The 12,636-nt window shown below is 42.2% G+C and overlaps 1 protein-coding gene across 5 annotated transcripts in view; it reads left to right on the top strand.

The window, feature by feature from the left end:
• adamts3 (ADAM metallopeptidase with thrombospondin type 1 motif, 3) overlaps positions 1–12,636 on the top strand; it is a 284,275-nt gene that overhangs the window by 179,816 nt on the left and 91,823 nt on the right. For all 5 annotated transcript variants that reach the window (XM_038298273.1, XM_038298274.1, XM_038298272.1 and 2 more), the window contains exon 11: positions 11,269–11,382. In XM_038298273.1, coding sequence (XP_038154201.1) covers positions 11,269–11,382 — 114 coding nt within the window. The remainder of the gene's footprint in view (positions 1–11,268; positions 11,383–12,636) is intronic.

Raw genomic sequence — 12,636 nt, 5'->3', positions numbered from 1 at the left:
GCAGTGGTCACCAACTAGCCTTAGTAGACAATGATTTGAAACAATGTTCAGTCAGTGTAAAGTAGACTTGAGAGAACCAAAGATCTTTAGGGAAATATTACCCCAAAAGATAAACCGCAGGGCTAGTATGAACTATACATCTACTATACATGTCTAAGGGTAACGAAGTGCGCTAAAATGCAAATAAAGTAAAAAAGTAAAGTAAATAAAGTCTCTTAGGGGAGAACAACACCAGAGGACACTGATATCAAAATCAAAACAGATTATGGACATTTTCACACTGGATCTCAAGGAACCTAGATTTTGTGCTATTCCACTTTTCTTCCACTCTTGGACCTGGATTTCCAAAAATACGTAGGTAACTTTGACCAGAAAAATAAATCTACAGCACTTATAAACAGTGCAGCTCACTCAGGGACCCAGAGTGAAAGTCTGAGTTTCTGTCCAGCGATCTTTTGGTGTCTCTCTAGTCTGGCTTTTGAAGCTCACACTGGGGCTGCGCTCCAAGCCCCATATCTCTTTTCCAAAAGCTTCAAACTTCTTTGTTTCTTAACCCTCTGAAGGATTCTTTTGTCTTGTTTGTTTGTGCACCTTTTTCTGCAGAAGTTTTTCATTCTGCTTACTTTCTATTATCCTTGGATGTAAAAATATTTGGACAGCCAACCTCTTTTGATTTCATCTTTTGGGGATTATTTTAGCTACCTTTAAGGAAATAGCAGTTTTCACTTGACTGCACTGGTCAACACCTTTTTTCATTTGCTTTAATGTCACATCTATTTTCTTTTTTATAAACTCTTGGGATTTAATTGACTGAATGCCTCAGAGATAAATTATAGAAAATGTGTCACTATATGTAACTTATCTATGTTAAATTTTAGTTTTCAATTTTATTCTACTTAACTAGACGGCACCCATAAAAAGCATTTTTAATAAGCCTGCAAAGCAGTTTGATGTAAATGACCATGATCCATACTTTAGGTGGATCTATAATGAATTAACTTACTTATTGAGGATAACTCGTTTAACAGCTGTATTTTATTTCCATTAATTTCATTTAGCATATCAGATATTATATCTGATAGATACAAAGCAATAAAATTCAAATGTGGGAAATGTACTTTTGTTCAAAATGATATCCTGCAGATAATGAATAAATGATTAACTAGAACTGGAGTTGTAGTTAATTATTTAACTTATTAAAAATCGGAGGCGAAATCAATTTAGTGTTCTTAGTTGAATAATTGTAGCTCTAATTTACTTACTTACCAGGGTTTATGCCTTTCACCTCTGGATGGTTCCTGGACCAGCTGTTAAAATTCAGGTATTCCCACCAATTTAGTGGCCTAGGCTGTTAATAGCTATTAATTATCAATCAAATAACTATTTATCTCTGTTTATTCAAATTATTACCAAAAGAGGGTGGATCTGGGCTGAGTGATAAACCATTCTTATATGAATTACAAACAACTGCAAGTTAAACAATGACGTCTTCATTCTAAAAATTCTGGATTACAGAAATCTAACATCTATGCAAAACATTACATGCTATTAGAAAAATAAACACGAGGTAGACTAAGTGATTAGTTTTGAAAGAAAAAGAATAAAACCCTAAGAGTCCATTTAACTGGCTTCTGAGATTGTCCAAGATAGGTCAGATGTTAATAAATTCAATAATGTCCGTATAGAATAGCAGCAGATATAATAATAACAACAGTGCAATTAAAACACCGTAAATACATTCAGCTTAACTGGTAAATGGTTAAAAATGCATTAACGACACCAGCATGTTATAACCAATCTCAAACAGCAACAGCAGAAGTTCGTTCAGCAAACAGGAGGGGCAGGGCAATGTGTGTGTGTTTGTGTAATCCCCCTTATCATATGATGAAAGGGAGGAGGTACCGTGTAACAATAGATGGTTCTCCACCACGTGGCGACACGCAGTTAAATTTGAATCATTTCCTATAAACTAACCTTAAAGCAGAAAGAGAAGGAAAGCAGGATAGAAAGAAAAGAAGAAAGAAATATCACTTGCAGCATTCACATCACACTTATTTCAACCATTAAGCCAGAGTTCTTATAACAGCACAGATTAAACATCAGCATTAGTTTGAGATTTCACTCTTATCTGCCTGTCTTCGCCCAAGCGCAGCACCTCATTAAAGCATCAAATAGAAAAGTGGATGGGTTTTACTTTGAGTCGTCTTGCAGTCCGGGGAAGAAAGCGGGGAGGAAAGAGGGGGACGCGCTGTTCGGCCTCAGCTCGGTGCGAGTCCGTCTCACCGGGGTCTGTTCTCTAAAAATTTTAGATCAGTCTGATGCTACAGCAGAGGAACTTGATGAGCTTTTAAAAATCGAGGAAGGTTACTTATGGCTATCGAAAGCAAAGGCATCCCTCTGCAGATAGGCCGTGATTTCAGTAACGAGGTCCTCACAAATGGGGGGAAATCCATACAGCGTTTAGTTTAGGATATCCCCATCTCACCCAGTTCAGCGGACTCTATGCACAATGGGACACTGCTATCCGTGACTTTTGATGCAGGAAAACGAAAGCTACTTAGAGCTAACTTTCTTTAGCATTTCACGTGAAATATGGGCCTCTCCTAGCAGGCGATGAAACCCAGGGAAAGAGATTGATTTACCTTCCGTGCTTGGATTTAAACCCTGAATGACATAGGGTTATTTCCTGCTGGGATTCCAGCCTTCTTGTCAGCTGATTGGTCTATGTATGAACTGACTCTCCCATTGGCTGGAAGTTTCCAGAACCAGTCTTTTGTTCTCTTTGTGAAAAGGGAGCGGGAGAGTTTGATGTGGTTTATCTAATTGATTTGGCTCCATTGTGGCAATATATTCCAACAGTACCATTAGAAAACATCAATTTGATGAATAGGAGCAAAGCAATTTACCAAACTCTTCATCTAAAGAATAAAACAGAGTCAAATTGGCAGATTTTTAACACTTTTAATAGATTTTTGCTAGAAACACAATGTATTGACAAAACAAGCTGTTTAACTGCTGTACCACCCTACTGTTTATGTCAATTGATGAAAGATACTTCATAAACAGATATTGAGCAAGCGTAATACTATGCAATCTGATTATTTTAGATCATTAAAAGAGATTCATCTTGTTTTGTGACCCACTTTATGGCCCTGATCCATTGCTCAAGAACCTCTAAGTAAGAGAGTTCACCATTAAAGACATCTTAGGTTTAGTTAGTCCAATAGAGTTCCATTGTGTCCTTTAAAGAGCCGCTTCTAAATCCCTTTAATTTACCTTTTAATCTGCTCTGATCCCTTGAGGAAGATATTTCCTCAATAACTGTAGATAATCTTATGATTAAAATGTTAGCTGTAAAGGCCGCTTCATCTACCGTTACTCCTCCATGGGTTCCTGTAGATAGATACAAAATAAGTTTTAATGAAATATCTTCAGATGCTTTTCCAAAATTATAAACTTTAACTACAGTCGGCTGGTAATGCAAATTGTTGAAGATCTGATAACAGTGATTAAAAAAAAATGCCATAACTAATTAGGTTTATTTAATTATTTTAAACTTTAGAACCCTTTCTAAATCATTTCAGAAATAAACAAAACCTATTTGTAAAAAAATTTGCCCTAAATTGACACTGCTTCTTACTAACTGTCCAACTAAAGTCAAATCACTGACCAGTGGATTCATGTACTTTATTTAATCTTATACTTTTCCAACCGTCTATTTTTGGTTTAAGCCATTCTCTGTTTTCTCATCTGAAGCTTGATGAGAAAACTCACATCATGATTTTTGACTGGTTCTCTAAATTTCAAACATCTTGGTTTTGTTAAAGTGTCATGATGGGTTCACTGAAGGAGACCCAGTTATGCAGAACACCACTGACGGACACAAGGATGAAAAGTTGAACAGTTTATTAAAGCACAAAACACACAGAATGTACTGATTCTGGTTCGGGCCTGGGAACTGGTTCACCGGAGTCTGCGTGAGAGACAGCACAGTTAGTGACTGCTGACAGGGTTTGATTTCCACTGGTTCACTGATTGTACCTTGAGGGTTCTTCAGGTTAACCTTGGGAGAGTCACTGTTGGTTCTGGAGAAGGGTTTGTCAGCAGAGTCCGTTTGCTGCTTCAGCGTCTCACGTCTTAGCTTGAACAGACCTTGGCTTAGATTTCCCAGCTCTAGTCCTGAGCTGCTTGGGGGTTCTCTGTGAATCTTCAGGGTTTGGCTCAGAGGGTCGGCTCGGCAGGTTAGCTCTTCCAGAGATCTCACAGAGGAGGCACGGGTTTCCTGGAAAACAGACAGTAGTTAGAATCCAGACTGGATTCAAAGTCATGGAGATACACTGAGGATCTAGGCTTTAGCGCTGACCAACTGGAACAACACTGCGGCGTTGAGGCAAGGTCTGAAGACAGCTTATATAGTGGATCCTCTGATGATCTTTGACGAGCTGCAGCTGTGCAGGAGGCTCCCTCAGAGGATCCACAGCGGACTCTGCTGGAGAAAGATGGGATTTCTCCAGCTCCCAACAGTACCCCCCCCTCAACGACCGCCCCTTGGCGGTCCGGAAGAGGTAGATGGGCAGGAACGCTCGTACTCCTTGATGAGTGCAGGATCGAGGATGTACGAGCCTGGAACCCACTGGCGATCCTCCGGTCCGTAGCCCTCCCAGTCGACGAGGTACTGCCATCCGCGACCTCGTCGACGGGAGTCCACAATGCGGCGCACTGTGAAGGCCGGATGGCCATCGACCTCCAGGGCGGGTGGTGGGGAGTCGTACGGTGGGCACAGAGGGCTCGAGGAAACAGGCTTGATCTGGGACACGTGGAAAGTGGGGTGGATCCGGAGGGACTGAGGTAACTGGAGACGGACAGCTGAGGGGTTGATAACTCGAGTGATCCGGTAAGGTCCGATGAATCTCGGGGAGAGTTTTCGAGACATCCCCTTGAGGGGGATGTCTCGAGTGGAGAGCCATACCTCCTGGCCCTCAGAGTACTCGGGGGTCGGGCGAAACGTTTTACGGATGCTGAAGACTGGTTGAGTGTGGCGATGGTTTCCCTCCAGATCCTCTGACAACGACGGATATGATGATTGACGGACAGTACCGATATCTCTCTCTCATCTGCGGGGAAAAGAGGCGGTTGATACCCGAGACTGACCTGGAATGGGGATTGTCCAGTGGATGCAGAACGGAGGGAGTTGTGGGCATATTCAATCCATGGAAGAAATTGGCTCCAGTCCACGGGGTTATTTGACGTGAGGCAGCGGAGGGTGGATTCCAACTGTTGGTTCATGCGTTCTGTCTGAACATTCGATTGGGGGTGGTAACCTGAGGTGAGAGAGGGTTTGCAGCCGAGAGCAGAGCAAAAAGTCTTCCATACCTGGGAGATGAATTGAGGACCTCTATCCGAGAGGATCTCTTGGGGGATGCCATGAAGCCGGAAAACATGTTTAATTAGAAGTTGAGCAGTCTGGAAGGCCGTGGGAAGCTTTCTGAGGGGAACAAGGTGGCAGGACTTCGAGAAGCGGTCAACAATGGTGAGTATAGTGGACATACCTCGGGAGACAGGGAGACCGGTGACAAAATCAATGGCGATATGGGACCAAGGACGCGAGGGAACAGGAAGCGGTTGAAGCAGGCCAGAAGGAGGTTGGTGTGAAGCTTTGTTACGGGCACATGTGGGGCAAGCCAACACATACTCCTTTACGTCCCTGTGGAGAGTGGGCCACCAGAAGCGTCTGGAGATGAGAGCTATGGTTCTACTGACTCCTGGATGAGTAGAGAATTTGGCGGCATGCATCCACTGGATGAGACGGGACCTGACGGAAGATGGGACATAGGTACGATTAGAGGGACCGTTACCTGGATCGGGTTCAGTGGCCAGAGCTGAGTTGATGAGGTCAGTTATTTCCCAGTTGACAACCCCTACGGTACAGGAAGCCGGAAGAACAGGTTCAGGAGTCTCGGGATGATCGACGGAGTAGAGACGAGAGAGAGAATCGGGCTTCACGTTCTTGGATCCGGGTCTGTAGGAGATGATTAGGTTGAAACGAGAGAAGAAGATTGACCACCTGGATTGGCGAGGATTAGCTTGTTTTGTTGACTGGATGTAAGCCAGGTTCTTATGGTCGGTCCACACAAGAACCGGGTGCTCAGCTCCCTCCAGCCAATGCCTCCATTCTTCCAACGCCAGTTTGATAGCCAGGAGCTCTCGGTCACCCACATCATAGTTTTGTTCAGCGGAAGAGAGCCTACGGGAGAAGAAAGCACAAGGGTGTATTTTCTGGTCTGAGTCGAGCCTCTGGGATAGGACAGCTCCAACACCAGAATCTGAAGCATCCACCTCTAGGATAAACTAATTCGCAGGATCAGGTTGAATGAGGACAGGTGCTCTGGAAAACAAGGATTTTAATTTCTCAAATGCTGCTTGAGCCTCGGGAGTCCACTGAAAAGTGCGTTTAACAGAAGTCAGGGAGGTTAATGGAAGAGCGGTCTGGCTGTAGTTTCTAATAAACCGACGATAGAAGTTAGCGAACCCTAAAAATCTCTGAAGTTGTTTTCGGTTCTCTGGAACTGGCCAGTCTAAGACTGCTTTGATCTTCTCCTCTGAAGGTTTTACCTGGCCGCCCTCGAGCACAAACCCCAAAAAGGTGACTGAAGGTTGATGAAATTCGCACTTCTCAGCTTTCACGAACAGCTTATTCTCCAGTAGTCTCTGTAAAACAAGACGGGCATGTTTCTTGTGTTCATCGAGGTCCTTGGAGTAAATGAAAATGTCATCAATGTACACGAAAACAAACACGTTGAGAAAGTCTCTGAGGACATCATTTACTAGGGCCTGGAAGCAGGCTGGAGCGTTGGTTAGACCAAAGGGCATTACTAGGTATTCAAATTGGCCCAAAGGTGTTTTGAAGGCAGTTTTCCATTCATCGCCCTCACGAATCCTAAGGAGGTGATAAGCGTTTCTTAAATCCAGTTTGGAAAACACTGTTGCACCCTGCACAGGTTCAAAAGCAGAGGCGAGAAGAGGCAGTGGGTATTTGTTTTTAATTGTGATCTGGTTCAAACCTCGATAGTCTATACAGGGTCTCAGGGAACCATCCTTCTTTCCCACGAAGAAGAAACCGGCGCCCAAAGGAGAGGATGAAGGACGAATTATTCCAGCAGCTAATGATTCGTTGATGTATCTTTCCATTGTTTCTCTTTCGGGCTTGGAAATGTTATACAATCTGCTGCTAGGAAGAGGAGCACCAGGTAAAAGTTCAATGGCGCAATCGTATGGTCTGTGTGGAGGTAGGGACGTCGCACTGACCTTACTGAAGACAGGGGCTAAGTCATGGTACTCAGAGGGAACTGAAGAAAGGTCAGGGGAGTCCATCTCCCCCCCACCTCTAGGAGACCCCACCACGGGGGCAGCAGAACGAAGGCATGTTTCGTGGCACGTAGTGGACCATGATTCCAGATGACGTTTAGTCCAGTTAATGTGAGGGTTATGCTTCTCCAACCATTCGAACCCGAGAACCAGCGGGGAACATGCAGAGGGAAAAACAAAAAATTTTATTGTCTCTCGATGGTTACCTGACAGAAGTAGCTCGAGGGGCTGGGTTTGGTGGGTAACTCGATGGAGTCTTTTCCCGTCAATAGCGGATACACAGAGAGGCTGAGAGAGAGGAATGGTTTTAATCTGGAGTTGCTGGACGAGGTTAGAGTCGATTAGGTTACGTTCACAGCCTGAGTCGACGAAAGCAGAGAAAGAGAGGCTTTGATTATCACAGAAAAGCGTGGCAGGAAGTAACAGTCGAGGAGATTTCTTTGTGTTTATTTGGCCCGCCAGACTCCTCAGATCCTCTGGCGGGCCCCGGCTTTTGATTTAGCCGGGCAGGAGGCGATGAAGTGTCCACTCTCACCACAGTAGATACATAGTTTACTTATAAAACGCCTCTGTCTCTCCTCTGGAGTGAGCCTGGTGTGTCCCACCTGCATGGGTTCGAAATCCCTTTCGCCCGAATGAGAGGCCTGAACAGGCAACGGTAGAGACTGGGGCTTAGTCCTCTGAGTGGGCAACTGCTCTGTAGAGGGAGAACAAACAGTCATGTTAAGTGAAGCAGAAGAAAATGTACTCTGTTTCTTAGAGCTGTTTCTGGCTCGAATTCTATTATCTAATCTGATGGAGAGGCGAATTAAATCTTCGAGGATGGCAGGTTCATCGAGGGTTGCGAGTTCATCCTTAATCTGCTCGTTTAATGCCATGAAAAAGGCTCCTTTCAAGGCGCTTTGGTTCCATCCGGAAGCTGCCGCCTTAACCCGGAAGTTAATTGAAAATTCAGCCACCGAAGAATTTCCCTGTTTAAGGTTGAAAAGAGCTCTAGAATCAATTGTTTGGTCAGTTTCTTGGTTGAAGACCTGGGTAAATTCAGCAATGAAATCGGAGTAATAGCAATTTAAACTGTCGTCAATCTTGCCTGAGCCCATTCCAAAGCTCTTCCTGTTAACTGAGAGAGAATGAAAGTTATCATCTTGTGATCCGTGGAAAAACAACCAGGGGAGTTCTGAAAAATCAACCGACACTGAAATAAAAATCCTTTGCAATCCTTCATGTTACCAGAGAATTTCTCTGGAAGACTAGGACGGAACTCTGATGACGTCACTGCTGGTGACCTCGGATGAGGGACTGGACCCGGAAATGGTTGCTGTACAGACGCAGCATTAGCGCTGTTCACGTAGTTAACATAGCCTTGAATGGCTTGATTCTGTCTTTCTATGTGGGTGTTTAACTCACGTAGAGCCAGACCGTGTCCATGAATTTGGGCTGCCTGTTCCTCTAGTCGACGGAGATGGTGATCTGCTGGGCCTTGAGTTTGGCCGCAGTGTTCTGTCATGATGGGTTCACTGAAGGAGACCCAGTTATGCAGAACACCACTGACGGACACAAGGATGAAAAGTTGAACAGTTTATTAAAGCACAAAACACACAGAATGTACCGATTCTGGTTCGGGCCTGGGAACTGATTCACCGGAGTCTGCGTGAGAGACAGCACAGTTAGTGACTGCTGACAGGGTTTGATTTCCACTGGTTCACTGATTGTACCTTGAGGGTTCTTCAGGTTAACCTTGGGAGAGTCACTGTTGGTTCTGGAGAAGGGTTTGTCAGCAGAGTCCGTTTGCTGCTTCAGCGTCTCACGTCTTAGCTTGAACAGACCTTGGCTTAGATTTCCCAGCTCTAGTCCTGAGCTGCTTGGGGGTTCTCTGTGAATCTTCAGGGTTTGGCTCAGAGGGTCGGCTCGGCAGGTTAGCTCTTCCAGAGATCTCACAGAGGAGGCACGGGTTTCCTGGAAAACAGACAGTAGTTAGAATCCAGACTGGATTCAAAGTCATGGAGATACACTGAGGATCTAGGCTTTAGCGCTGACCAACTGGAACAACACTGCGGCGTTGAAGCAAGGTCTGAAGACAGCTTATATAGTGGATCCTCTGATGATCTTTGACGAGCTGCAGCTGTGCAGGAGGCTCCCTCAGAGGATCCACGGCGGACTCTGCTGGAGAAAGATGGGATTTCTCCAGCTCCCAACATAAAGAAGCTCTCTGTTCACTTTAGTATTGATTATATTTTTTTAACCTGTTTTCTAGCCCTTACAGTATTTACCTTGTTTGTTCCATTTAGATCAATATGTTTCTCAGTAAACATGGAGAAGGAGTCATTAAACCTTGACGAATGAAACAGAGAGTTATATAAAGAATTACCTTTAAGAGTTGTTGGTATTAAAATACTTGACGCAAACTCATTCAGAGTGAAAGATGATGTTCACTTTGCAGCAGATAATCTTTATTTTGGTGCTGAAAACCTGTAACCTCTCTTCCTTTGATCGGGTCTTATAATCAGGACAAGAACCTGCATTTTTTTGTGTAATAGAAATAGCTTTCTAGAGAAATACACACGTCACTGAGGCGTCACAGTGCTCCTGGTTCAAACTGTTAAGCATAAGAGACAATAAGCTCAAGCATTTATATTCAATAATAGATTAAACGTTTTTACCATATGATATTCTACACTAAAAGAAAAGGAAAGAAAATCAGTTTTTATGGATTCAAGCTGTAGAAATTTGTTCTCTGCATTTAACCCATTCCATAGGGAGGCGTAGGCTAGTACATGGGGAACATTCAGGGGTTAAGGGTTTTCTCAGGGAAGCAGAGTAAAGGTTTATCTGCATTCCAACAGACTTTGGAGAAAACAAGCCAGACTTGTTTATATTCTTAAAATGTTTTCAGTGTGTTAAATGTTGTCCTTAAAAGTTGTCCTCAATATATAATCCATATATTTAACAATGGATCACTTTTTTATGACCTTCTCAGTCAGTGCTCCTCTTTTGATTTGTATGGTGGTAAAGAATATAAGTTTTGTTTTGAAGCATTTCAAATAAACTGGCTTTAACAAAAAGTAAAAAATCCAAGTCCTCCTAAGTGGAATGTGTACAATATCTTCATAGAAATGGGAGGTTAAGGTTTAAATGTGTTTTGCCTATTCACATAACTTGTAGAAAGTACTTAATAGAAACTGAAGGAATAACATCTCTGCTTGCAGTGTTAGGTAAGAAAATGTGTTTTTAAAAGCATTTGATGGTTTATGCACCACCATCTTACCTCCCAAATCATCTGCTTCTAAACTCTGTTGTTAATTTTATATTAATATTTTAATACCAATCAACTTCTTTTTATCTCCTAAACGACTGAAACAATTTTTTATGAAAATAAATCCACAATATTGTTTGTGTTTTGTATATACCGGAAAGAAGAACACTAACATAATAGAATATTTATAACAATAATACAGTATTTGGATACATGAATCAACTTTAAAGTAATTTATTTGCATGTTGTATCAAAAATTATGGTAATATTCTAATTTTATATTTTAAAATATAATGCAAATACATAATGAAATCAGTAGCACAATGTGCATCAATAGAGTTAAAGGTATGCTTCATAGCTTGGCAATATTTTTTTAGTAGGGCTCTGACTGAATGCAATAAGACACTTTCAACAAAATCATGAGGAATCTTCTAACAGTTTATATCAATTCCTTTAACAAAGTTGTATTAAATTACCCATGAATAGTTCATCTGTTTAAGCCAGAAGTCTGGGATCCTTTATTTCATTTTACATTTCTGCAATTTTGTTAAGATTTGTTTTTTTTATTTGCTAAAAATTACTGTAACAGATTTAAAGCTAACATTTTCAGGCATTATAATGATTTTATTTCTTTGTTTGCTCTGTTTCAGTTCCGGACATTTGATCCATGTAAACAGCTTTGGTGCAGTCACCCTGACAACCCTTATTTCTGCAAAACCAAAAAAGGGCCACCTCTCGATGGGACCGAATGCGCTCCAGGAAAAGTAAGATTACTTGAGTGCCCTGAATCAGGTTAATGCATATAAATCTCTAAAGTCTGTAAAAGACTACCAGAACCACTTAGGTTTAGCAGTGTTGCTAGTAATGGTGTGACAGTGGTGTGGGATGCAGGAGTTACCTACTGAGGGTGGTCAGTGGGCCGGGTGGCGCCTTTGTACGGCAATGTAGTTTACCATCATCAGCGTGTACGTGAATGACTGGAGTCAGTGTAAAGCGATTTGGTCAAGTCTCTTGACTTTAAAATTACTATATAAGTAAAGTCCATTTACTATGTAATAATTAACAACAGGCATTCCTAATGGGCCGTTCTGCAAAATCATTTGGATTCACTTTACAGTTTTTTTCCCTCCTTGCCATTAGAGTGGAAGGGAGCTACAGCACAGATCTGGATGATTTTTTATTTATTCTTGTTTTTTGTGCTGTGCAGTAGTCTACTTGGACCAATTAGTCAGAATGAATTTTAGGCCACAAAGGCAGTTGGTAGCTTTTGGTTCTGTTTTTCATCTCTGACGTGCAGCCCATTTTTATTTATAAATAACAGAAGGTAGGCAGGTTTTTAAGGATGACAATCTTCCAGAGAAAGCTGAGAAACTATTTCTAGAGTATTTATGCCCAAATAGTTGCAATGGACCTGCACCATGTCTTTTTACAAGTTGTGTTTTTTTTAAGATGTGAATAATTGTTTAAGGCAAATATATTAGTGAGAAGAAATGCTCAATTATTACCGTACTTTAGTCTGGGATTTAAAAGCCCTCTGTGGTTAGCCCAGCCTCCCTCTAATTCATCACAGAGGAGAACAGTTCTGACCAGATTTTTAATAGATTCATTTTCTGCAGCTGCCTTACCTGTTCATAATAGCAGGGGGTTACTTCTAGTATCCAGCAGGCACTGGGCTGGAAGAAGGATACACAGCACACCTTTGGGTGTTTTTCCATCTGAGATATTGGGTCCTTTAAAAAATATCTCTGGTTTGTTTCCCTGCTTAGTTAGAGTTCAAAGTGGGCTCTAGAGCATTTTGTTCACAGTGTGAATCAGAGCTAAGTTTGAGCTAGTTAGTAGCTATTGATGCATTGCATTAATAGGGTTTTGGAAAGTAAACAAACTAATAAAGTCTCAAACTCTTTTAAACCACAAGTCGCTGCGCACACTTAAAGACTTACGAACAAAGAAAATGTTCTGAAGGTTTTGAATGTTCCATGCAGTGTCTGAGAGAAAGAGCAGCACTAAATGACAAAAAT

This window comes from Cyprinodon tularosa, unplaced genomic scaffold, assembly GCF_016077235.1.
Source record: "Cyprinodon tularosa strain WSP-4 unplaced genomic scaffold, ASM1607723v1 ctg404, whole genome shotgun sequence".
NCBI classification, from domain to species: Eukaryota; Metazoa; Chordata; class Actinopteri; order Cyprinodontiformes; family Cyprinodontidae; genus Cyprinodon; species Cyprinodon tularosa.
This window is presented reverse-complemented; position numbering and strand designations above follow the sequence as displayed.